Raw genomic sequence first — 26,743 nt, forward strand, 5'->3', positions numbered from 1 at the left:
TAAAAATATAATTTAATTATTACTTGAAATTAATGTGATTTAGCTTAACCTTTTGACCAGAAACTCACTTTTTGACAACAATCATCTTCAGCTGCACATAATTTAGTTTTTAATAATGCTATTTCACGCTGTAAGCTCGAATTTTTCTAAAACCAAACAAATAATTATGAAATTACATTTCTATACCATTTTTTTTTTTTTTTAATTAAAAAAAAAAAAAATAAGTTAATTCTTTAATAATGAAATATTTAATTTGAAAAATTTAGCTACATTTTTGTTTTAAATAAATACCCAAATTAATCGGAAATTGTTCGTAGAGTTCCTCATTTGTATTTGAAGAATTACAACATCCTGCTGTAAATTAAAATTTCGTACTTCTAAATCAAATATTGTTTCTCTTAATCGAAAATCATTTTGATAATATTGGATTAGCTAAAAAGAAAAACAATAAATAATAATCAAAATATCGAACACAATTTTACTATGCTAAATTTTAATAAGCGATTATTGAGATGAATTTATAAAGATTTTTCATTAAATGCTTTTCATTCTATAATATAGGTACGTCTTTTGATCTTAGGTAATTTGCGCCTACTAGTTCCAATTTGATGCCCCATAAAGATTTAATATAGTTATTAAAATGCTGGTATATTGATTTATTATCTCACAGCTGCAATCAACTGAGAGCATTGTTTTGAAATTTTGGTGTTGTTCCTTTTCTGTACAAAAGGTCGAATTTTGTAAATCTGCTATCATTTTTTTTTGCCTTCGCGAATAACTCGAATTAATTTTTTTACTTTTAATAATTTTATATTCCACATTATAAAATTATAAATTTTTTCTGTGTACCATTCTACCCCTCTCCTGCACTCTAGCCAAGTAGCCAACTGACTAGCAACACCATTGTGATAAAACCAGAAAATAGACCAATGAAATAGAATGCATGGCTATCCAATATCGTCGATTCTTAAATCTTCACAACATTTCAATTCTTATAAATACTTACACTATTCCACAAAATTAAATAAATATCTTCAAAGCAATTTAAATCAAATTGAAGTGAATATAAACTGTTATTCAAATAATTTATCTAAAAAAATATTAAAATTTTATTAAAAATCAATTTGCTTAAACAAAAATAAAATATTATCTAAAAAATTCTTACCATTGAATTTTATTAACAATAATTTTCAATCTACACACAATTAAAGGAGAAGAGGGCAAATACTAATTAAACACTAATAAAAATTATTTTAACAAAAATATATATATTTAATTTGTTAATAGCTAATAAATTATTTTAATATATACATAACAATTAATATATTAAAATATTTCAAAAAATAAATACTTATATACATATTAATGCACAAAACTCAATAAAATATTAAATGTTTAAAATATTTACTTCACACAAAATTAGCCTCTTTTACATTCTCAGTTATAAAATCTGTTTCTTACTCCTAACATTCAACGTTCTTGTAGACGTCACCTGATGTTAATAATAATTATTGTAATAAAACAGAGAGTAAAAACGTACAAAATTATCATGTTTCTTTCCAATTCTACGTCCTTATTACGCTTTCTCCACACAACATTTTTGCCTAATCTAACCTAAATTAAATTACCTATATTATAGATCTCAATCAATCAACATGAAAGAGCCCAGCCATATATTTTCCAAAAATGAAATTTTCTATATTATGTTAGTTTTGCCTTTCCCCCACAAAATTGATATAATTTTCAACTTTTTTTTTTTTTTTTTTTAATTTTTTATTATTTTCAAAGAAAATAATAATAAATAACAGTTGTTGAAATTTTTATTTTAAATTAATCCCTAAGTTTTCCGACTTTAAATTCAATAAAATCGGCCATCGCGTGGGCGTGAAAAGTACAGCGTCGCATTAAAAAATTGTTCTTAAATAATGTAATAACTACGAACGTCAGAAACTCACAATAAATGTAATACTTATTTTAATTAAATATTACTATATCTCGAAATCTAATTTTATATAGAATTAAATAATTTTATAAAATTAAAATAAAACTTCTTCTGTTTAAAATAAAGCCCTGTTCAAAACTAACACAATTTTAGATATTTGCACTTACATCTAATGATGTACCCTGGTGGAAAAAATATTTGAAAAAATAATAAGTCTTAATAAGTCTATTTCAGAATTTCTTATTCTTTTTTCAAATATTTTTTCCACCAGGGTATCCACAACTTTCTTAACTGAGAATATAAAAGTGGCGATAATTAATCTCTAATAAAAAATATCACTCAAAAAAATTAAAATAAGTTAAAAATGGAATATAATGATTTTAAAAGGCACATTATTTGAAGTCATGGCACTACTTGGTCATAGTAAAGAGTCTTGATTGTATTAGAATGAAAAACGGCAGTCATAAAGCAGTTTTAATTGTTATAAATGGATATTTACCATCAGTTTTTAAATCTATTTTCGAGAACAAAGAACATTATTTGAGAAAAAGCCATTTATAAAATTGCTTTTCATTTCTCAAACAGCTCTCAAATCGTGAAAAATGTTTTAAAATTGATTCAAATTAATAATTATTTTCATAATTTCCGCTCAATGAAACAAGTACCTAATTAATCACTATTATGAATGATTTTAAAAAATTAGAAGAAGCGGATTAAAGCTCTTATTGCTTTTAGATTTTTAATGTATTTGTTATGTTTACAATTTTCCCTAATTGTAATTCACCAAATATTATCCCTTAAGGTTTAGTAAGTTTCCATTTCTATTGTATGTATCAGACAGCTTTGAACTGTTATATAGCATACAACCCAATACATCCTGAACTAAAATTTAATGGAAGACTTTTTTAAGATTACAAAAATTCCACGCTTATAAAAATTTTTAAAAAATATACACATTTTGTTAAGTACAAAACCGTCTGCAGTTAAGTCAAAATTGTTAAGTTAGAAGTTGTCAACTATACAGATGACCAAAACTTTTAATAATTGTTACATTTTACAGTTATGGCATCGTCAAAACAAAATTTTAATTTATTTCACTAAAATTATAAGCTGACTTAGTAAGCGCACTTAATATCTGAGCATTTCTAGCATAATATCGTTTTATCCAAGTTATCACAATTTCTATAAATTAACACGTTCGTTACCAACACTTAAATAATATGATCAATCACAGAAGAAACTTTTTACTGCTATGCAAAAAACTACTTCCAATAAGTCAACTTATGTCTCTTCTTCTTAAGATAACTTTTATTAAAGCTTGATCTGAAAGTAAGGGATGATCACTTTCGATTTATTTTATGAAATTTAATTTGTAACAAAATCAAGCTTATATTTCTTACTTATAAGAAAAAATAAGTTACTGACTCTCACATTGATTGTAATGAAATGAACATCGGAAGTGAGTACTCTTCCCTTCGGCAGTGGATCAAGTTCTACTAAAAAAACCATAGCAAGTTGTAATAGCTGCAATGGGTAAAAAAAACTACTAAAATTGGAAATATTCAGCGTACTGCAACATATGGTGCGTATATCTTGCACACTCAGTAAAAATTACTGTAACCGCTCAAGTACAAAATTCATTGGGAAGTAACTTAAAAATTACTTTAATTTGTTTTATAGAATACTACATAGTATAAAAACAAAACAGCACTGTAAAAATTGATTAAAAACCTCTGTCAGCGTCCTACATGAGTCATTACTTTGCCTGAGAAGATTCTAAGTAGTTTATAAATGAGCCAGCCAAGTTAGTAACAAACGTGTTAAGCAATTGTAAAAAATATAAAACAAGGAAACTAAACTATCGATTAAAAAAATAATAAAACACTCTCATTTGCAGAATTAGTTATCATGCACACCACGACGCTGTTTAAAACGTTGTCTAGGTCCATTATCAGAATCACTATTAGGCCAACCCCAAGAAGAATGAACACTTACTTCTTTCAAACGTTTCGATTCCACATCATTTAATTGACATTTTACGGTACATAAACTCTCTTGCAAATGTTCAACTAATTGTTGCAAATTTTCATTCTATAAAATAAAAATACATATACAAAAAATTTTTATTTAATATCGGATAATCGATGATAATGTAGTTATATAGTAATACAGTAGGGTGGATGAATTTTCTCTGAAGTAGTTGGAAATATTGTTCTCAACAATTTTTGTATTTTTGTCATAATTATTTTATACGTATACTATGTTTACCGAATAACTATCTCCACACCCTCCTCATAAAATTCAAAAAGGTATCCGCCCTCACGGAATCCGAAAGGTGAAGTTTTTGTGAAATGTTTATATTAATGCATTATGAAGGCAAATGTTGATTATATCGAACTAACTGTATTGTAAATATTGTACCGTAAAAAAAAAAAAAAAAAAAAAAAAAAAAAAACATAAGGCGGACAAAAAAGAGTGCTGTTTTAAGAAATCACCTCTAGCGTACCATGACAGACAGGTTTCATATATTTTGTTTAGTTTTAGTAAAGAAAAATTCAAATTTAAACAGGAATAAAAAAAAAAAAAAAAACTTATCCGAGTATATTTTTAAGATCTCAGCGCCGTGATAGAAAAAAAAAAACTTTTCATTAGGCCCCCAGCTAATCATTTTCATTGAATAAAAAGATTATAGAACGATTATAGAATTCGTTGATATATCTATTTTATAGAAATTTTGTATTATGTTTAAAGCGTGCTTTTGGGTTTTGACTGCTGATTCCTTTCGTTATTTAAAAATATTCCTCTCCTGTGTTGTTGGTATTTGAAATTTTTTTGTTTTTCTTGTACTTTAATCGCGTTGTGTGTTTTTAAAATAAATTTTGTAATTTTGAATTTTGCGTGTTTTGTTTGTGTTTTTAAAGACACTTTTGATATTACCATTTGATTTTCAAAAAAAAAATTCGGTTGTCAAGACAAACCAAAAATAATATATCCAAATATAGACAACCTAAACTATTTAATCGTAAATAATCACAATAAATAGCATATAATTAGCAATGATAATTATACTGAAGCCGTACATCTGTGTAGTATTCTATATCTATAAATCGACCTATAAAAAGGTTCCAATTAAAATCGATTTAGTAGGATTAGTACGATTGTCCAATCTCAGTTTCATACACTAAAGTGCCTACACGGGTGCAATTGCTTACTTTTGGGACTTTCGGTAGTGAAAAATATATTATGAAATTTTAAAAAAGTTAAAATTTATGTAAAAATATACTTACAATATTCTGATTTCGAGTCATAAAAGCACATTTTTCTTTTATAATATTAAAATTAAAAATTGTAATTTTTAAACTGTATATCACGTGACCTAAAACGCGGACCCTGACGTGATGTCATATCGGTATGAACCATAGACCATCAGTTAGTTCAGTGTAGACAGCTGGGTATAATATATCCATAGATAATAAATATTTATATTTATAATAATTAGTTGTCTATGAATATATCTGTCAAACTTATCTGTGTTATTTCGAATAATGATGCCGATATTACGTCACCAAATTGGATGCCCGCGTTTTTGACAGTTTAAAAAAGGTTTAAAATTTAATTTAAGTTTTTGGCAAGAAAGCGTGTTTATTTTTCCGAAATAAATTTAAGATGGCTTTTTATTAGCAAAATTAACATTTTGAAGTACTTTTTCAAATATAGTAGAATACCCTATTAGTTGCGAATAAATTTTATAGTATCAACTTGTAATCAAAATGCAATTTCCAAACAAATAACTACGGAAATCGATGCTCTGAAAATTAGTCAACAATTAGTTTTCAACCGCGTGCGTAGAAAGCTTGTCACTTTTCATACACAGTAAATAAAAATGAAAATTTCGATCTTAGCTAAATTTTAATTCACTTACATTTCCTTGTGATTCTTCACATTGTTTTTTCAATTCATTTATTGTACTTTGATGTAACTGAACAGCTTTTTGAAGATTTTCAATCTGTAAAACGATCCTTAATTAGAAACGAAACACCTATCATTGCTGGTAAAGGAAAAAAAATCAATTTTTAAAACACTTCTTAATATTTTATTTGTACTAACATAGGAAAAGTCCTAATAACTAGACTGCACGTAGTGAGTACAGTTGTAAAAATTGAAATAACTTTCGATTTTGTTTTTCTAAAAACAAATTTTCATTTTCAAAAAAATGAGAAATAAACCTTTTTTAACCGAAGCCTGACACAAACACACACCCAAGCATACAGACATTAAATTTAATTCAAGTTATTCACTTTTTTTAAAAGCGATAGGGGAAAATGAAAGGAAGGTGGAGGTATGCAGTTATGATTGACTTCGTTAGGAAATATCCCGGTATTAACCTTTGTGCAAATCTAATGGAAAACCATAATAAAACCATAGATAGGATAGCCGGCACCTGATACAATTAAGATCAAATGCCTTCCGAGTATCACTCACTCAATAGTGTGATTCGGTTAAGTATTTGGAATGCAAGTACTTAGATGAAGTAACTATTAAGGTGTTTGTCGCCCTACAATATTGTAAAAAAATTTTGAATTATATGCGCGGTAATAGTATACAGGCTCGATGGACACAGCTTAAGAGCCTATTCTTTTGACAATTTTATATCAGAAGTGCCTTATATACTTTTTTCCAAACCTAATAGTTAAGAAGGTATGTGCACTATTAAGACATTGTTGAGTAAAGTAATTTAATATTTTATTAATTAAAATTCTTTGCATTGTTAATGTAATTAAATTTTTGTTTCAAAAACATATTATTGTTCTTCTAGTAATTGAAGATGTAGCCCTCTGAAGAGTATCTAGTATATATGCAGCCTTAATAATTTTTAATTATCTGGAGTATTATAGCTGCAGCTGTATACATACTAGATGGTCCAGATATTGTTCAGAAAGCTACGTCTTCAATTACTAGAAGAGCAATAATGTGTTATGATGCAGGGGGGGGGGGGGGCAGCTTGCAAAAAATACAAACCACTTATGATTAATAAAACATTAAACTATTTTACTCAATAATGTCTTTATTGGTCAAATTCCAATTAAATAGTGCCAAATTCCAATCAAATAGTGCCCCCATAACTCCTTAACTATTGGATTTTGGGCAAAGGTATATAATGTGCTATATGTTCATCTAGTCACGGACACCTTGTAAATAAGCTTGTAGCCAAACAATGTATAATTTTAACTATTATTCAACTGTTTGTATAGCTACAATATAAAGTATGCGACGAGTTTAAAATTATGTTAATATAGATATTTCTCTTGAATCACCATACTCTATATAGACGTTTCTGTTCAACAATAAAATGTTTTAACTTTACATTATTAAATCTTAACAATGAAACGATTAATCATTTTGGTTTTTTTCTAACTTAGAAGAAATACCTCAATGTTCAGTTAGTTTTTTGAAAATATTTAGATTTAAAAAGTAGTGCTTTACTTCCCCTATACTCTCCGTATTAATTATCCGAACATTTAATAAGTTTATATAAAAATTTATAATATTCTGACATTATGTCCATAGCGAGACAACAAACTTAAAAATTGAAATAATGTCTTTTACTTACAATTGCATCTTTAGATTGTAATGCACATTCCAAGCTGCAAATTTTTCTCTGATAATTTTCAATCTGAAAATGTTTTAGTAAATTATAAAAACTATTCGGCATGGTTTATAAAAACGTGACTCATACTCTATTACTTTAAAAAATACGAAAAAAAGGCCCATTAATAACTAAATGGCGAAGATTGAGTGGGTTAAATTGGTTAATAGGCTTTTGTCCGCTAAGAATAAATCGGTTGGATAAAAGTTTCTAATGATTTATCATGATATGTAGATAGCAAACACAAAATTATTTTTCATAAAAAATAAGGATTATTCTTATTTTTATAAAATAATTTTAGTAAAATTAGGCATTCAGTCACGTGACAGCAAACAGCAATCAGAAAGTATTGAAAGTATTACGTCACGTCATGACGAACGCTATGTAAACAACATTACATTTTAATAGAACGAAGCAGGTTATTTGATTACAACTGCTTAAACTTGAATATACAAAAATGCTTGTATTCCAAATCGTGATGTCATTCAAAACGCCATAACATTCTACATTGTTTTCGAAGTAAATTTGAATTGGTTTTTGAAAATGGAAAATACATAATGCAAATAGTATTTTTTTTTTTTTAATAATATTTTTTTGGTGTAAATCAGCTACTAATGTGACGAATAAACCAATTTTTCTAATTTAGGACAAAAGCCTATTGCATACCAATTTCTTGAAATTATTTAATTGTTACATCGCGATTTTAAAATATAAAACTTAAATTTTATTCAATCAATAATTTTATTCAAACAAATCTTAACATATAGTTTAAGTACGGACTAGCCTAGGACTTTTAGATTTCATTTTAGAATATGAATCACTAGTTGAAGAAATAAGTCATTTTAGATCGAAATTAAAAGCTACAACTCCGATTTGTTACGGGACCGGCCGGACGCAAACTGTTCGTATGAACGTGTAGAAAACAGTTTGGTCAGAAAGTGTGGACTTTAAATTTACGCACGTGAGCGTGCTTACAAATTCACAATAACTGATCGTGCTGAAAATCATGAAAAGAAACTATTGTTTGTTATATTCAAACACTTTTAAGCATTTTTTCCTAAACCTCGCCGTTTTATAGATACAAGCGTTCAAAAACAAAATGCGCATTTTGATGAAAATTTGATATTGACAAAACTAACGATTATCAAATTTGTTAATAACAAAATTTTTGCCTAAACGGGCGATTTTTTTTAACCCCGACATCTCACAACGGCGAGGTTAAGTGAAAAAAATCATAAGACAAAAATTGTTTAGAAATATCCAAAATATAAAATTCAATTGATTTTGAATCAAATATTAGATCAAAACCACGCAATAATCGTTAATTTGTCAATATAAAATTTTTATCAAAATAACAACTTCTTTTTTGTACGCTTGTATCTAAAAAACGGCGAGGTTTAGAAAAAAAAAATGTCAAAGAACAAAAAAATCTTAGAATGGTTCAAAATATAAGATCCAATAGTTTTATTTTCATAATTTTTAAGCACGATTGGTTGTTATGAACTTGTACGCGCGCTCACGCGTGTAAATTTAAAGACCGTAATTTTTGACCAAATTGGCTTTTTTCTACACTTTTATCCGAATAGTTTGCGCCTGGTGCCGTCAAAATATTAGTTGTAGATTTAAATTCCGACCTTTTGATCATTTTTCGGTTTTATTACCTCGATTACACATCTAAATAAAGTATATAATTAATTACCATGTCAGTTAAGTCGTGGATCAACACTCCTTGATCCGTATCTTCATTAGAGTTGTTACAAATATCATGCAAATCTTCATTAATGTCTTCCAGTAGTGAAACATCAATTTGTGCCTTTTTCAATTTTTCAGTACACGTTTCAATCATTTTTTCTAAACCTTGTTTTTCCAATTGACATTTTTTCAGTTCGGACTGTAATTGGTCGATAATCATTTCACAATTACCATCCGTGTTAACACCTGCATCTGAATTAAAATCGCCAGTTTCTGTTTTTGTATGTGTGACCTATTGACAGTAAATAACCGAGGAAATTTAACAGTATTTCGATAAAATTTACAATGGTGAAAAATATAGTTTGTTAAACATCGGAATTGTCGCTACACAAACCACTTCTAGTCACAATGGTTTCGCGATGCGAGAATGATCACTGGCGTCATCTCTTCAAATTTGAAGTTTTTTTTTTCAAAATTATTTGAATTTAAAAAAGTGTAAATGGATTTTAATTAGCTACCTTGTTTTCAAGTTTTTTCTACGTTTAGCGAATTTTATTGCATTAATTAATTACACCACATCGTAAAATTTTTACAATTCGCTATTTTTCACTAAATTTTTTTTATCACTTCAAGTGAAGAATTATAATTTTATCACTGCTCACTACACGAACAGAAAAGTGAAGTTGGTTTTTGAAAATCTTTAGCAGTATGCAAAATATGAACATTTAAAACTCTTAATTAAACAAAAAGGAAGATATAGGATAGTGACGTCATTGAACGGTATCGCTGTTGACATCGCATATAAAACTCAGTTTTGCAAGAAAGATACGGGCAACAATATTTGAATGCTTATAACTTTTTCGTTTTTTAATCAATTTTAATATAACTTTCAAATTTTGTTTTAGTATCAAGTCTACTTTTACATTTTTATAGGTAATATGGCAAATTCGATATCAGTCATCTACCCCGTTCCCAAACATCGCTGTAATCATCAGAATTAATGGTCGGTTAATAAAATATGGTAAAATTCATTTTGTAGAACTTTGTGTTTTTATAAATATTTCCATTTTACTAATACTATTTTGGTCTAATTTTGCTCGTCAACAAACTTAGCCATTTAAGGAGTAAATATTGTAGCTTTTTGAAAAAGAGAGAAATAAGCAACGGTGTGCCATAGACTGCTGTACACTGTGGCTAGGCCCCAAGCACACAGTGGTGCACGTATATCACAATAGTAAATGCATGAATAAGAAAAAATCCAAAATTTGTAACATTAGGTAAAGTCTGCGGTTCGTGCGACTGCATGGCTCGGGTTCTACAAATTTATATCTTCGTGGCCTAAAACTCATAAATTAATATTCACCTTTCCTATTCTAATATTACACAGTAAATCATATTCCACGGTTTATCTGAGCCACTGACGGCGTAGCCATTTAAGCTATCTCCTTAGCCATATAAAATATATGAAGAACAGTTTTTATGGACGTTCTTATGTATAAAACAAAGAGGGAATGTGTACTGTGTGTTATGATTATGTGTTACTGTATGTGATTGGCATTGTGTGTGTACAAGTGCAGAATCTGACCGACTGGGTTCATATATACACATATAAAATCCCTCTTTGTTTTATAAACAAGAACGTCCGTAAGAACTCTTCTTACTTCACATAATATAAATGGCTAACGATATGATTTATAAACAGCATAACAGAAGAATTTATCACTTTCAAATATTATAAAAAAATTTAAGAAATACAAACCATATTGCTCTGATCAGTAATAAGTCGGATTTCATTAATATCGTAGTCACTTTCATTTTTATCACAAACCTAGGAAAAAAGAATTAATTTTATAAACAAAACATATACCTAATCCAATAAAGACATAACAAATCACTTAAATTATTAATTAAATTTTAATGATTAATCAATCTTTATTTGCAATAACCATAAACCTTCCATCAGGCGCAAATATTCTGATACAGGCGCGACACGGAAATTTTGCTATGTTCTCCCCGCTAAGTTATATTTGCCACTAAGTAAGCAAAAAATCTACTTTTAAAACTTTTACTTATAAAAATATTAACTCAACGGTTTGGCAAAGGCCGAATGCAAAAGTCTGATTCACATTATTTATTAAACTTACAATTAAGTATAGATATTGGTAAGATATTTTCAAAATAATCATATGAACATTCTAAACAATCATATACAAACACACAATGGCTACTTAATTAAACGGCCGCTTAATTAAATAGGTCCGAGATTAGTAAAAATTAAATTGAAAAAGTTAATACTTACTTCTAGAACATCATCAGATAATTCATTGAATATTTTAAAATCTTTTACAATTTTAGTGTAGGTGTTGAACAAATCCTTTTGTACACGATGCATTTCCCTTTGAGTCTCCGAAATTTTAGAATCTATTTGATAATTTTCTTGCAGCTAAAAAAATGTCAAACAACGGATTAGACAAAAAAAAAAAATTTGAATAAGATTTAAAATCCTCTAAAAATCATGAAGTTCTGGCTAAAACCGAGCGTACTTATATAATACCTATTATACTTAATATCTGCTTAGTTTTTTAGATATTACAATTTCTCAGAAGTATAATGCTAATTTTTTTGATCTATTTTAGGGTTCCGCACCCGAAGGGTAATCAACAGGATCTATTACTAAGATCCCACTGTCTGTCTCGCATCGAACTATATCTCATAATGGGCCGACCATTTATTACACGCCACACGTTAAGGGGAGGATTTGGTCGACAAAAGTGATAGACAAGGGACAGGAGGATCAAAAGCTTTGTGACGTCACATGTCAAAATCTAAAATATTAAAAAGCGAAAATTATATGTATAAAAAAACGTAAAAATATTACTATCTCGATCTAAATTTATAAGGAGGAAGGATTTTATAAATTTGACCACTGACGATAAAGACGTTGGGGGTAAAAAATCATAAAATTTGCAATTAGAAAAATTATAAATTAATAATGAAAAACCGTAAAAATTAAAATATATAGTAGTTTTTAGTTTATAATAAATAATAGATGGCATTACAAAAAAGTATTTGCCGATAATCATAGGGGGCAATGGTATTGAATGCAAAACTCTTGAAATCACAAAATCAAATACCGGTCAAGTGCTACTTTAGGGTTCCGTACTTTTTTTTCTTGTACAAAGTATATTTAATAAGAAGCACATAGTTTTTTTATTTTTTACAATGGTACGAAACCATTCTTATGCGAGTCCAACTCGCACTTGATCACATTATTGAATATGATAAAACAATTAAAAAAACTCTTTTACAGTCAGTAATCGGTCATTTTCTAGTGCTTCATAATAATATACTTACAAAATTATCAAGCATCGCTTGTAACCTTAAAATATCAGCTGCAGTTTGATTAAATGTGCGTTTAACTTTATTCATATAAATTTCTTGTAGTACTAAGTTTTTCCCTTGTTCTTTATATAAAATATCCATAGCTTTAATTTCACCCACAACTTTATTGATCGATTCAAAACTGTTTAATTGTGATAAATTTGTCAATGAATTCATAATAACTTCATGTATCTTTTTGGTATGATGTTCAATTTCTGAATTCTCACTAGTTGTTTGTGACGATATACTTTCTAAGTTATATAATTCATGTTTAATGTTAGCGAATGTTTGATTTATTTCTTCCACACTTTTATTTACTAAAGATACCTAAAACGATTTGTATTTTTTTTTTTAAATTTCCTTATTTTTTAAATTTTATATGAAAACACAAAATATTTATCTAAGGTTTAACTCACAAAAGATAGAAATAAAACGAAATATTTTGAAAAATTTAACAAATCGACCCTTCTTTCAAAAAGATATTAATTACCGTGAGCTTCACTTTATGGTGTCCATATAGACGAATATCCTTTTAGGGGTGGACATTTTTTTTTTTTGAAAGAATGAAAAACAAACAATTTTTGATATCTATGCTCAATTTTTGTACAATTACATTTTTCTAAAAATATATGGTTATCATCCCAGAAAAGCATCAACTCCGAGGAAGTTTTGATATTTTCAAACACACAGTCCATCACTTACTGGTTTTAAATGGAAATAACTGGAAATTTAAATTTGGTTCAAATATTTTTTTTTCCGTAACTTTACTGGCTGGACATTTAAACAACTAAGCCATTATTTTAGTAATTAATATCTTTTTAATTACTTAAAATTAATTAATAAAAGTATAAATTCAGTGAGAGAAATTTAAATTTCTAAAACGGAAATTTAAATTTTAAAACGGACGTGAAGTCATAGTATGTAGCTTGTCAGATTTGTTGACATACTGTATGGTATTAATTACTTATATTTTGTATAGTATTTCATTGAGTATATTATTCTACGGCTTTTTATTAGAAAATTTAATAATATCGTGTATATGAAATGTCACCAATTGGCAGGTTACATATTAATACGTCATCAACAGAGAGCGCCAAAAGATTACGTTTAAGCATCTCAAAATTATTCTCTATTTTAAATATTTTTTTACAATTAATTACAGCATTTTTAAACAGTATTTATATTTTTTACTATGTTATAACGGTGTAAACAATGAATTAAAAATATAAAAAAAATACATGAATATTCCCTATTATGATTTAATTTTTATATATTAGCTAATAATTACCCTATTTTCACGTTCATTCTCATATTCTTGGCTTCTTTTAATAAGATTTCTTAAATTTTTCAATTCATTTTTTATTACCATTAAATATTTTCGATAATCAAACATTTTATTAACAGTACTTTCTCGTAGTTCACACTGAAATTTAAAAAAAAATTAATTAATCTTAAGATCCACATTGACGTGAACGCGATTAAAATATTTGATATACCGATCCGGAGTTGGCCAGTGTCTTTAGACTGATCGCAAAGATCTGTAAACAACAGTGTGCAGGAATTAACATCGACGTGATATCCTGGAAATTGTCCATTTATGCTTTTGTACTGACACACAAAATATGTTACCGCTAAAACTAAGTGCAATTACTTTTGTTTCAACCAGAATATGTGAAAACTTTTTTTCAGGAGTTTCTAGGGCTGCAGCTGGCCAATACTGATATACAAATTGACCTAAAAATTGGTTAGTATGCATCTGCAGGCCTAGAAACTCCTATAGTTTTTTCCATATCCTGGTTGAAAAAATAGTAATGGCACTGAATTTTTTGGGCAAAATTACGCACATGTTTTGTGTGTCAGCACAAAAAATAGTAACGTCGCATTTTCAGGACATTGCGTTACTGTCAATTCTTGCAAACTGTTGCTAACAGAATCTTGTGATCAATTAAAAGGCATTGATCAACTTCGGATCGGTAATCTTATACACAAGGCTGTTGGATCCCTTGTTAAATCATGGCAGGTTAATGTTCAGGATACATGGCTTTGAAGATTTAATGGAGTTGCTGGAATTTCATAGATTTTGATTTTTTATGACACAGTAATATCTTAGTAGAGTTGCCAAATTGGCGGTATAATTCTACCATTCTACTGCTTTGTACCAACATTAAAAACGCATCAAACCTTACGTACATAAATTCCTGAATTAAGTTATGTTTACCAACTAAATTTCCTGCATAAGAGTTCTTAGCAGAAATAAAAATAGCTATCTATATATTATAGCTCCCATTCAAATAAGCTGCACCAAATTACAAAAAAATTCGTTAGGAATTTTACTATGATTAGATTACAAACTATCCAAATCGAATTTTGAAATTTGCCGTGTTTTCTGAATGGGAGTATATCGGATGATCTATTTTAATCGACTCAGGTATCTTTCTTCTAAGGGCTGCATTATATTAAAAGCATGTCGTACTAAAAGCATGTTTCGTTAAAGTCTCATTATTTTAAGGGTAAATACATTTTTAATATCAGTTGTTTTATAATTGAACGATTTCAGGTCAAATAAAAATCAACTTCATTTTTTTCTAGTGCAACCCATATTTTTTTTTGGCAGATGCGAATTCTTTGGTACAATATATGCAAATTTTGTTTAAAACATTTTTTTGCTAAACTAATCATTTTAAATTTTGAATAACTAATACTTTTTTTTGAAAATTTTCTTATCAATTTTTAAAAAATCGATTTTATATCTTGGCCACTTTTTATGTTTAAAAAACAAGAATGAGTTAAATTACGTCATCTAGAATGTTTGTTTGAAGCTTATTTTCAGTTAACCCATGATTTTTCAAACTATTTGTGAAAAAATTATTTTGTAAGTAGGCAATAAGTGCCATCGTTTCTGAAAACAAAAGTAATGATACAGAGAACATTCGTAGTAAACGGCATCCCGGAATCATTAAAAGCAGGTTCGATGATGCTTATCATCTGAACTAAAATTTATATTATTTGTCTATGCGTATTTGTCTGAACGTATAATAATACTCTTTATCCTTATACTTATTATTTGCAATATTATGATATGATACTGTGCAGTCCAAATGAAACCTGTCCTAAGTTCCACGATAATTATGGAATTACTCTTAAGCTAAAATTAAATAAACAAAGCTAAGTACAAAACGTTATGTTTATTACATTTCTTAAATACATACAAAATAAAATAAAAATATATAACACAAAAATAAACAAATAAAAAAGAAAATAAATAGAATTCATTTTTTATTGATAAGTATTCTTTGTTTTGACCGTTTTTGAATCTCCACAGTCCATTAAATCATAATCGTCTTTCTCATTTAGTCTTTTCTTACAAAAATCATTCGTACTACTAAATTTATCATTTTTATCCCGATAACGCTCATATAAAATGTCTCTTGTAACTTTAGATAGTCGTTCAGGTTCATCGCTATCAATTATATTATTTTTAAAATAATTGTAATTACTATCATTTTTATCGATTAATAACAAAGCTTTTGTATCATTTGTATTGCTACTCTTTTTATCGTCTTTATCTAGTCGTGAATAATATGAAATTATTTTATTCACACTGGCAGTATTTGAAAAGGAATCGTTTTCTTGGACAGAAGGTAAGGTTGGTGATGGTTTTGATAAGGGATCATTACTTTTGGATATATTTTGTATCTTCCGCTATAAAAAAGGATGGGAATAAATATTAAAGGAAATATAATAACATATTTTTTATATTATTAAAGGTATATTTGTATAAATATAACTTTTAAAAGTAGGGAAAATTTTCAGGAAATCATTTTTGCATCGGTTGGATTGCTTTCCATTCAAAAAAACATTAGGTCATTAATATACATTCCAAAAAAAAAATCTACTATCTACTACCAATGTACTTTATACCAATAAGAAACAATTTTATGCCTGTAAAATCTTACAAAAAAAAACCTACAATCAAAAACGCGATGTAAAGTTGCTTTTTTGGTATGTTATTTGGACCCCTTAGGGGAGTGTGAAACTACGTTTACAAGAAAAACTGCAAAATTTTCATACTTTTTCAGTTAAATTCAAAAACTATGAGCTTTTGTTATTAGTTGCTACTATCTTTTCGAAATTATATTAAATTTGAACCCAACTCCATATGTCTAATACTTTTTGAGTTATGGTGCTTGAAAAATTTATACGATAGTCAAAAATGTTAAAATTTTGAATTTTGCTTATGTTTTCAACCAAATCCATCTGCCTGACCTATCCCGACAAACGGTAGTCTGAGAATTAAATTAGATTAGATTTTTTTAGGCCGTCCATAGTTAGTCATTACACTACTAATTTAAAAGTTCTTACTTTTGCAATATTTGGTTATCTCATCCACATTTGGATTAGCAAAATGCATTAACTTGTATAGATAGCCAATATACTCCTTATTCTAGATTAGCAATGGAACTGATTTGGGAAATCAATTAAGTATAACATCAATATATCTAAAGTTGCGATCAAAGACTTCAAAAGGAACTTCTGCGAGTGGTAGCCAGAAAGCATAAATGGAGCTGAAATCTCATTAAACACAGAAAAACGATATACTTATCATGGAGACAACTAAAAGTAGCAATGGCAAACATAAATCGATAGAGCAATTTAGTTAAATCTATGGTTTTATTCTTGCGAAACCATCCAACCACGATCAGTATTTTCAAATCTTACAAAGCGTTTGAAAATGTAAATTTTCAAAGGAAACGTAAATATTTTTTATTTTTTATAAACAAGAGTTACCATGAGCACTTGTTTCAGAAAATTTCAAACACACAGAAGTAAATAATACTCCAATAAGCGAGGAGAAAAAAAGACGAAATCTCTAAATTTTGATCTATAGCACCGATTTCGGTGGAAATTTGGGATCAAGCTTCTATTTTCTAGATCAAAACTTTTATGGTTCCTAGTTGTGCTGGATGGTAATCACTCCTTTTCGGGGGTGGGAAAATATATGTTCAAGTATATTTCGAAAAGTCAATACTTTTCAAGTTATTGGCGATTTAAATTCGGAGTATTTAACGTTTATAACTGAAAAATTGGACGTTTTTTGAAAAAAGTATTTAGTACACTTTTTTTATGGTTTATTCAGCACAAAAACTGATGAATGACCATGGGAACTAAAATTAATTCTTCCTACTTTCCAATTTACTTTATTTAGGCACTGACAACATGCTCAAAAATTTCTCGCAGTTTCAGATTTATATTTTTTGAAATATTGCAGATTAAATGTAAAATTTTTTTCGAAAAAAAAATATATATTTATTTATAAAGCTAAACTTTTTCCCTCTAAGTTTTTCTTTGTAACTTTATTATTTTTCGAGTTATTTAACGATAAAGACAATTTTTTTTTGTTTTTTTCGAAAATTTATTTTGCATTTAATCTGCAATATTTCCAAAACTAAATATCTGAAACTGTTAGAACTTTTTGAGCATGCTGTCAGTAACTATAAAAGTAAATTGGAAAGCGGCAAGCAATAATTTTAGTTACCGTGGTAAATTTATCAGTTTTTGTGCGAAAAACTTTCTTTTCATTATTACTTCGTTAATTTTCGTGCAAATGACTTGAAACTTTTTTTTAATTTTCGAGTTTTTTAACATTAAATACTCCGAATTTCAATCGACAATAACTCGAAAAGCATTGACTTTTCCAAATATAGGTACTTGAAGGACACTTTTTGTCTAGATTTCATCGCTCTATTGATTTCCGTTGCCATTTTTAACATATATTTTTCCACCCCCTATAAGGGTTGGTTACAATCCTCTGGGCAAAAGCACCGCTAAGCACCATATAACTTTTGATCTAGAGAGTGAACAAAACCTATCAATCAGAGCTATATTAATGAATTTAGAGGTTTAAGCCTCATTTACTAGAGTATAATAAAAAGTTAAACGTAAAAGGAAGTAGTATTTTCTCATTAATTGTTCTGATATACATAACCCCTCCCACATTTTATTTTTCTCCGGACCCAACTTATTTTTCACCGGACTTCCCAATTATTAGTTAAGATGCTACTTAAAATTCAATAATTTATCAACTTTAAAAATGTATATTAATGAGTTTTTATAAATATTCGTTTTTTAAACTTTTCTAAAAATAAAAAATTAAAAACATTTTTTGAAACACATTTTTTGCCTTGTAATTCCATCACGCAATGAAATCGTAATTCCTTCAATTTTTCCCACCTCATTCCTTCGATAAAATCTTCTATAAAGTTTTTACATACCTTTTTGACAGCACGTAATTCTTTACGCAACTCTTTAATAATGTCATCTTTGAAATGTGCTTGTTTATCAATTTGTCGACATTGTTCTTCTAAATTTTGATTTTCTCTGCGTAAGGCACGTATACTATCATGTTTGTCAGCTACTTCGGCAGTTAGTGCTTCACGCATATCTCGTGCCGACTGTAACAATTACACACACTCAACTTGTACATAACATTTATTACAAACAGAATAAGCGAATTTTTAAGAACAAAATTTTTGTTACTGATGTGTTCAAAAATTGTTCGTTTGCTGATTTTTAATTATTATTCAAGAAACAAGAGATTATTAATTCTGAATGTATTTATGATTCAAATATTGAGACGTTCTAATCAACTGAATACTTAACAGATTTCCGAACTTGAATACCTTAAAAAACTATTATTTTCTCGTAAAGTTTTTATCGTTTTTTAAATAACAAAATAATACATAAACAGGAAAGAAATGGAGAGTAATATTTAAATTAAAAATGTATTCCTTATCTAGAATCTTTTTGTAACTTTATTTTTCAATATTTCTGGAAAGATTATTTAGGACAAATAATATATAATATATATAATTCTTTTGAAACTTCCGTTAAAAATATCTAATGGGCCTTTTTTGAATTTGGATAGGGCTTAAAAAGCACATTTCTGTTATTTCTAATTAATTAGACAAATTGTCAGGACCAATATTTAAGTATGTTATGTTATGGAAAACATTCTAATGGATACCTTTTATTTTTAACTCAATAGGTGAAATAATTTGGAACGATGGAGTGGCATGGTTTTACATGTATTAAATGCTTTTGATTCTTTTACAAGCTTCTATACAATGAGTATAATAGGAAAAGGACGCGTATACAGACACGAATATCATCTGATATTTGGGTCTTTATATTTACAACAGAATCAGTACATGTTATTACGATATAATTATACAGAGCAGAGCGAAACTACGCTCTCTTTACAGATTTTTTTTAAACAAAATTATGGAGCTGAAGAACTTTTATGACTGGATTCAATCACTAGAAATCAAGTCAATCATTGCCAGTAATGGGAGCCTCCTCCTCTATCTTATACTCTTTGCTTCTATCTTGCTTTTGTATTTTGGTGATAGTTGAGTATATAGTTTGAGTTGAACGGAGTAAGTTCGATTATCTTATGATTTTTGGTTATTCGCCATCTAGTTTAGTGTTTTTAATCATTTCATATTGCAAAATTGAGTTTTAAGCTTATATATTGCAAAATTTAGAAGATTGGTATAGGAGATTTTTATGGCATTTTTAAAGACATATTCAACAATAATTTATGAAGAGGGGTATATTAAGTATGAATGGAAGGAAAATGCACGTGTACTTTCCTTTAGGCCTACATATATAGCCTCTCGACCTCGTAGGAGCTTTCAAGTATTTTTCAGTGCATTAATATCTTTAAAATGAGTCCTTTCTCGATTTTTTTTACTTGAAGTGAAAAAATATCCGCCAAAGGCCAATTGACGTCACAATTTTTTAGATACTTGAAAAATTTTAAATTGTTCACACCTCAAACCACCAATGTGCAGACCGCCACATAATAAGCAACGAGTAACATACACACTAACAGTAATTACGATTAGCTAATTTATACTGATAATGACTATTTGGTAGTCAAAATATGTATTTATATAATACAAAAATTGTTCTAGGAAATTGGGGCAAAACCGAAATTTAATGCTAATTTCATTCAACCCCTTAAAGATTAAATTATTTAAATTATTATTAGAGTGGTTACATAATCTCACTTAGAATCTAAATTCCAAATTTCACGTTTCTATCATGAGTAGTTTTTGTTCTGCGTTGATTCTCTGTCGGCAGGACAAAGCAGTGTTCACAACCTGAAGTGAGGAACTTATTGTACCAGTAGCGTAAAATTATCGTACATAAACCAGAATTATTCTACTTATCAAAATAATGAATAAATAAATCATAGTAAACGTTTTAATTTGTCAAAATTTTATATTTTCTCAGAAATAAATGTGCGATGAAAGTAGACTATCGTACATCGTACACGTTGGCATGAAATTATCGTATATGTACGATAATTATTGTACGGTTCAGGAGCCTGAGACCACGGCCACTACAAAAAGATATTCAACTCAAATGAGAGAATTGACTAAATTTGTCATGAAATGGAAGAAGTTATAGCGTCGCTAGTGTTCCTTTTGAACCGAAGTGCATTGCACAAAATCAATACGATCACACGAACGAAATACTACATAAATGCGTCATATGTACACTAGTATCATCACTATTATCATCTTTTTTGACAGATATTTGGTTACATGGAATTGAATGACCTTGTGTAGAGTCCATGCCTGGGACAAAGTCGCTTACATATAGAGAGATGTAATTAAACAAGGGTTGTACAAATTAAATGCAGTAATTGAAATATACAAGAAAAATTATTAAATACCTTTTGAAGTTTGAATAATTCGGATATTAAATTTTCATTTTCTTGAATTTTGTCTTGTAACTTAGCAGTGCAATTTTCAAATTCAATTTGTAGATTCAGTCGTTCTTTTTCACTTTTCTCCAATTTACTACATAATTCACTTGCATCCTAAAATATTCAATTTATTTAATAATAATCTTTTCAAATTATTCTAAATTTTTTAAATATATATTTTTATTACTGAAACTAGTGCAACTTCGAATAAATGGAAAAAGATTGTTTTCTTAAATGTTAACTAACACAATATTGAAATTGTTAGACTGTTTACTGTATTTTTAAAAAAATTTTTTTACATGTCAACAGAATAATTTAATTAATTTAAACAGAACTATTAGTCAGTTAAAAAAATTTATGTGCATAACAACTCGAACAAACATGATGAAGAGGTACCTCGTTTAATCTGAAACAAAAATATCCATTAAATAGTTTGTGAAAACCGCAAATTGAATATATTAATAAACAATGATCATATCCAGTCACACACTATCGAGCATAAGTGCTGCTTGGGGATTATTGTATTAACTCAAAGTTTATATGAATGAATATAAAACAGTTTTAATCTCATAGTGTTTCAGAATTGTGCGGTACTATTTAAAGTATGTGTTCTGTAGCACAGAAAAAAAGTTCATAATATAATTATTCCTCCCAAATAATATTTATTATCGAGATAGAATAGCATAAAGATTTTAATTTAACATTTAGAATTCAGAATAAAAACTGTTGCTGCGTCTTTTACGTTCCGATTACTAAGCGTTTCTTGCATGCCAAAAGACGTAAATGAATTATAGACCTCACCCAGCCCCATACAAAATAACCTAATGACGATGAATTGGGTGATCGTGGTGACTATTTACAAAATAGAAGCGAAGGAAAAATATTTACTTTCTGAACTATAAGAGTAGTCGCATCAATGAATGTTTTTCCTCAGAAGTTCTCTAGAATAGCTCCGATTTTTATTATTCTTTTTTATTTTTTTATATTATTTAAAATCGGAAATTTTTCGGGCGGGGGTAGCCTATATGTAAAACACTCAATGTCCTAACTGATATATCAACGCCCAGCCTAAATTACTAATCTATAATGATAGAAGTTTGAAATTTCGAGAGGATATTGATTTTATACTGTAGGTGTTATTTTAAAAAAGGATTTTTCAAAATTCATCCCGTAAAGAATCAGGACCTAAGTGAGTTTCAGTTTGTAACTAAGCAACATAGGGCGTCAATTGGGTTTTATAAGCCGTTAGAATAAAAAGAGATAAAGATAGAGATAAAACTAAAATTGAAATGTAAAAAATGTTCTTATGAAAAATAAACAACTTTTGTTTGATTGTTTATCGTGCTTTACGTAAGACTTGTATAGTGCGAATAAACAAGTCTGAACACGTTCCGATTGCAGCGCGACTCACATTCGCACGAAATTTACGTATTGGATAGACGGGCACACTGAATCAAAATAAATAAATACTCGTATACAAGCTTATAATGAGTAGAATCACTAAGAGTCAAATTTAAGTTGGTTAATGAAACACTTCGTAAAAAAAATAATTCAAGGACCAAAAACAACAAAAATTTACAAAAAAAAGAGCTAAATATTTTCTTTCTTGGCATTAATTTCTAAAACTTACTTCACGGGATAAATCTCATATAATAAAGAAATGCACATCTTTAACAATAAAAATTCATTCAATAATAATTGAAAATCAAAACTATTTTTTCAAGTGTGTGATGGGCGGAAAATGGCCATTATCAACCCAACTCCTTTTTTAAATTAAAAAAAAAAAAAGTTTCAAGTCGTGACTAGATATACTTCTACTAATTAATTGTAAAAACCTTAATATCTGGTTTGAAGACTCGCTATCCCCATATACATCCTTACAGGTAACTTCAAAAAATGTTAGATCATCTGCATTCAATCTTCCTTCTTCTCGACATCGTCTTATTACTTCGATTAAATTACAAATATCATTACGTAAGTGGTCTACTAATTCATTTTGTTGCTGGAAATTGAAATTTCTTTTGTATTATTTAATTATTGTCAAAAAAGTATCTCAATATGAATGACTTATTGAGAAATAAAATTAGGTATATCTAGAAATGATTTGGCTGGCTCCTTTAGAAATATTAAGTTAACTAATTTTTATTCTAGTTTCTATATAATGCTTCAATTCGTTAAATTGTGTTCTTTTAAGGAAAGTAAAGTCTCTTAGATGTATAATCTCTTAAGGTGTTTGTCTCTGTGCAATATTGTAAAATAGTTTTGGATTGTATGCGTTGTATGTACAGCAAGAGTATATACAAGCTCGCAGTGAAATAATGAATAATTTTTAACTATATTGTACTATTTAACTGTTTATATAGATACAATATAAAGTTAGCGATGAGTTTAAAATTATGTTAATATAGTTATTTCTCTTTAACCACCATACTCTAACTGTAGACGTTTCTGTTGAATAATCAAAGGTTTTAATCCTTTTTTTTAAACTCTGAACAAATATATCAATGTTTAGTTTTTTTTTCTAGAATTAAAAAAATTATTAAAACACCACCTATCCTATGCCCTCCGTGTTAATTATCCGAATTTTATGGTAATTGTATTAAAACATTAATTAATAATTATAAACAAATTTAGAATTTTCTGATAATATGCCCATAGCGAGACTACAACCTTAATTTCATCATGTCCAATGACAATATGAGCTTAAAGTGGTACAACGTACAACATAACTAATTTTGTGAGAATTAAGTCATTTTGAAAATTTTATTTACCGACGAGTGATGCTTGACTTTTGAGTCAATACTTAAAAACGACGGGTGATAACGATGGACGGGAAGTGCAGCTAGCATAATTGAAGGAGTGTCATAAACTTGAATATTTCAAAATGAATGTATATTCGCACGTACTCAGTTTACACGGACATAGGTACCGCCCGCAGAGTTTTTTTACCGTGTATACGGGTACGTGTGCATAATCACACCGTGAAAAATTCGATCAGATTTTTACCTGACAGTCTTGATCCTTATTAAGTGGTGTCTTTCGAACGAGATCCCGAGCTATATTTGCAGATTTTTAATGAATCTAAGACAATATCAACGCGAATACAACTTTTTGAGAGCCTTCGATTTCGGAGATATTTATAAATATAATATATATGTTATAAATAACATTTATTTATCAAAATCAAGAACATACTTTACTGTAAAATTCATATGCGTCACTCATACGGTTATAAACTTTTTGCGTGGAATCTTTTAATTTATTTTCTAAAGTAACAACCGTATCTGAAGCCTCCTCTTCCAATTCTTCTACAGCCTGTACAAGCATTTTATTTTGCTCAGTTAAATCCGATACCCATGCACGTAAAGTGCAAATTTTTTCCTATCAAAAAAAACATATTATAAATAAAATATTCCGAAAATAAAAATTCAAGAATTTACTTGTTCTTTTGAATGTTCATCGTCACAACTTTCATCAATTTCTGCTAATTTTTTTTCATATAATTTCTGAAATTCATCAACGATTGCCAAGGTAAGTGTTTCGCCACAATCCTCTGCATTACAAGGTTCCGACCTTGTCCGCTTTTTTCCCATAATATTTTTTTGTTCAGTTTCTTCTTAACAATAAAAAATATAAATTTGATTTAAAATAATGTAAATATTTTATTTGAAATCTGTTGACATGTTTTCAAAAGTCTATATTTAATTTACTACATGCATGACATATTCCACTAATACACTTGTGTTTTCTTTTAAATAAGACTGTTCAGTGTTCCTGTCTCTTGTTTGTTTACTTACTTACTAACTTATCGACCTGAAACAAACAAAAACAAAACATATGATTTTTTCAAGTATAAATAACTTTCTCATTCATATGTTCATATGTTTGGGGGGATGCTATATTTATCCCATTTTATTATTTATATAAGAAGATATAATTTTATTCGAAACTGCACCTACTTTTTAACGTGACATTCATTTTCATAGAAAAATATATTATTCATTGCATGTAAAACGAATTGTCTATTCCGTAAATTTTTATATTATTGTTACGGTAATAGTGTGATCAAATTAACTTTTTGAATTTTTTAATTCTGAGTTCGGAGAAAAAAATTGAATCAAGTAGATAATTATGGTACAAATTGAAGAAACTAAAACCGAACATTTTTTGATGGTCGGAAAGGGTCCAAAAAAATGGTAAAGTGACCTAATCCGGTCTTTCGCGTCCGACACCGTCGGATTGAGTTAAAAAAAATTAATAAGCTTAGGCGCCGTAAAAAGACGAAAAAAATGAGCTGAATGAACCCGATTGGTCCATCGATGTCCCCACAAATTGCAAAAAACCATCGATTTTGCTCGAAATTTCAAAAATTCATAACTCTTGTTGTCTAAAGATTAAAAGCTGAGATTTAAAAAGATTGAAGCTTTTGTGCCCATGAAGTATCACACACAATTTCAGCAAGATCGAATGTATACTTTTTGCAAACCGCAGCTGAATGCAAAAAAAGGACTTTTGCAAAATGGCTCTAAAAAAGTTGTGATGTGGTATCGCGCTATTTTTTTTACGTGATCATATGCTTCAATAGTTAAAGAAATACTTACCAAAGTTCCAACCTCTTATCTTTAGTAGAAGTTACTAAAATAATTATTTTAAATTACAACATTACAATTGCTCCCATTACTCCCATCCTATTGTAATGTTGTAATTTAAAATAATTATTTTAGTAACTTTTACTAAAGATAAGAGGTTGGAACTTTGGCAGGTATTTTTTTAACTATTGAAGCATATGATCACGAAAAGAAATAGCGCGTTACCGCACCAAAATGTTTTTAGGGCCATTTTGCAGAAGTCGGGTTCATTCGCAGCTCATTTTTTTCGTCTTTTTACGGCGCCTAAGCTTATTAAAAGATTTTTTATTTCTAACTCAATCCGACGGTGTCTGACGCGAAAGATCGGATTAGGTCACTTTACCATTTTTTTGGACCCTTTCCGACCATCAAAAAATGTTCGATTTTAGTTTCTTCAATTTGTATCATAATTATCTACTTAATTCAATTTTTTTTCTCCGAGCTCAGAATTATCTAAAAATTGACACCATTTTTTTTTTATTTGATCACACTATAATGCCATTAGTGAAATATGTCTTTCTTTTTTTTTTTATAAAAAATATGGTTTTTTATAAAGACCACAGATTATAGTTTATTTATATGTAATATACTTATAATCTGTGTCTAGGGCAATACAAATAAGAAAATATGAACTGTTAAAAGTTTCGTGCTCTTAAACCTTTCCTACACAATGCAAC

At 28.4% G+C, this 26,743-nt stretch overlaps 1 protein-coding gene across 1 annotated transcript; it reads right to left on the reverse strand.

Annotated features, from left to right (window-relative positions):
- Positions 1 to 2,822: 2,822 nt before the first annotated feature.
- LOC123298609 (myosin-8-like) lies at positions 2,823 to 25,219 on the reverse strand. Its single transcript, XM_044880699.1, has 14 exons — positions 24,879 to 25,219; positions 24,634 to 24,819; positions 23,274 to 23,440; positions 21,835 to 21,844; positions 21,406 to 21,552; positions 18,935 to 19,114; positions 13,951 to 14,085; positions 12,636 to 12,989; positions 11,581 to 11,724; positions 11,041 to 11,109; positions 9,289 to 9,573; positions 7,554 to 7,616; positions 5,865 to 5,948; positions 2,823 to 4,033 (listed from the first exon to the last, which is right to left on the reverse strand). The coding sequence occupies exons 1-14, from the start codon at positions 25,029 to 25,031 to the stop codon at positions 3,842 to 3,844; spliced, it is 2,169 nt and encodes a 722-aa protein (XP_044736634.1). The 5' UTR covers positions 25,032 to 25,219; the 3' UTR covers positions 2,823 to 3,841.
- Positions 25,220 to 26,743: the final 1,524 nt, after the last annotated feature.

Source organism: Chrysoperla carnea, chromosome 1 (genome assembly GCF_905475395.1).
Source record: "Chrysoperla carnea chromosome 1, inChrCarn1.1, whole genome shotgun sequence".
NCBI classification, from domain to species: domain Eukaryota; kingdom Metazoa; phylum Arthropoda; class Insecta; order Neuroptera; family Chrysopidae; genus Chrysoperla; species Chrysoperla carnea.

Bases quoted from the DNA above. Each gene is read 5' to 3' on its own strand.
- LOC123298609 (XM_044880699.1), bottom strand. From the start codon at position 25,031: ATGGGAAAAAAGCGGACAAGGTCGGAACCTTGTAATGCAGAGGATTGT. The intron at 23,441-24,633 runs GTATGTTCTTGA...TTCAATTTCCAG, and splicing joins CATATGAATTTTACAGTAAA to CAACAAAATGAATTAGTAGA. The intron at 12,990-13,950 runs GTAATTATTAGC...AAATCGTTTTAG, and splicing joins AGAATGAACGTGAAAATAGG to GTATCTTTAGTAAATAAAAG.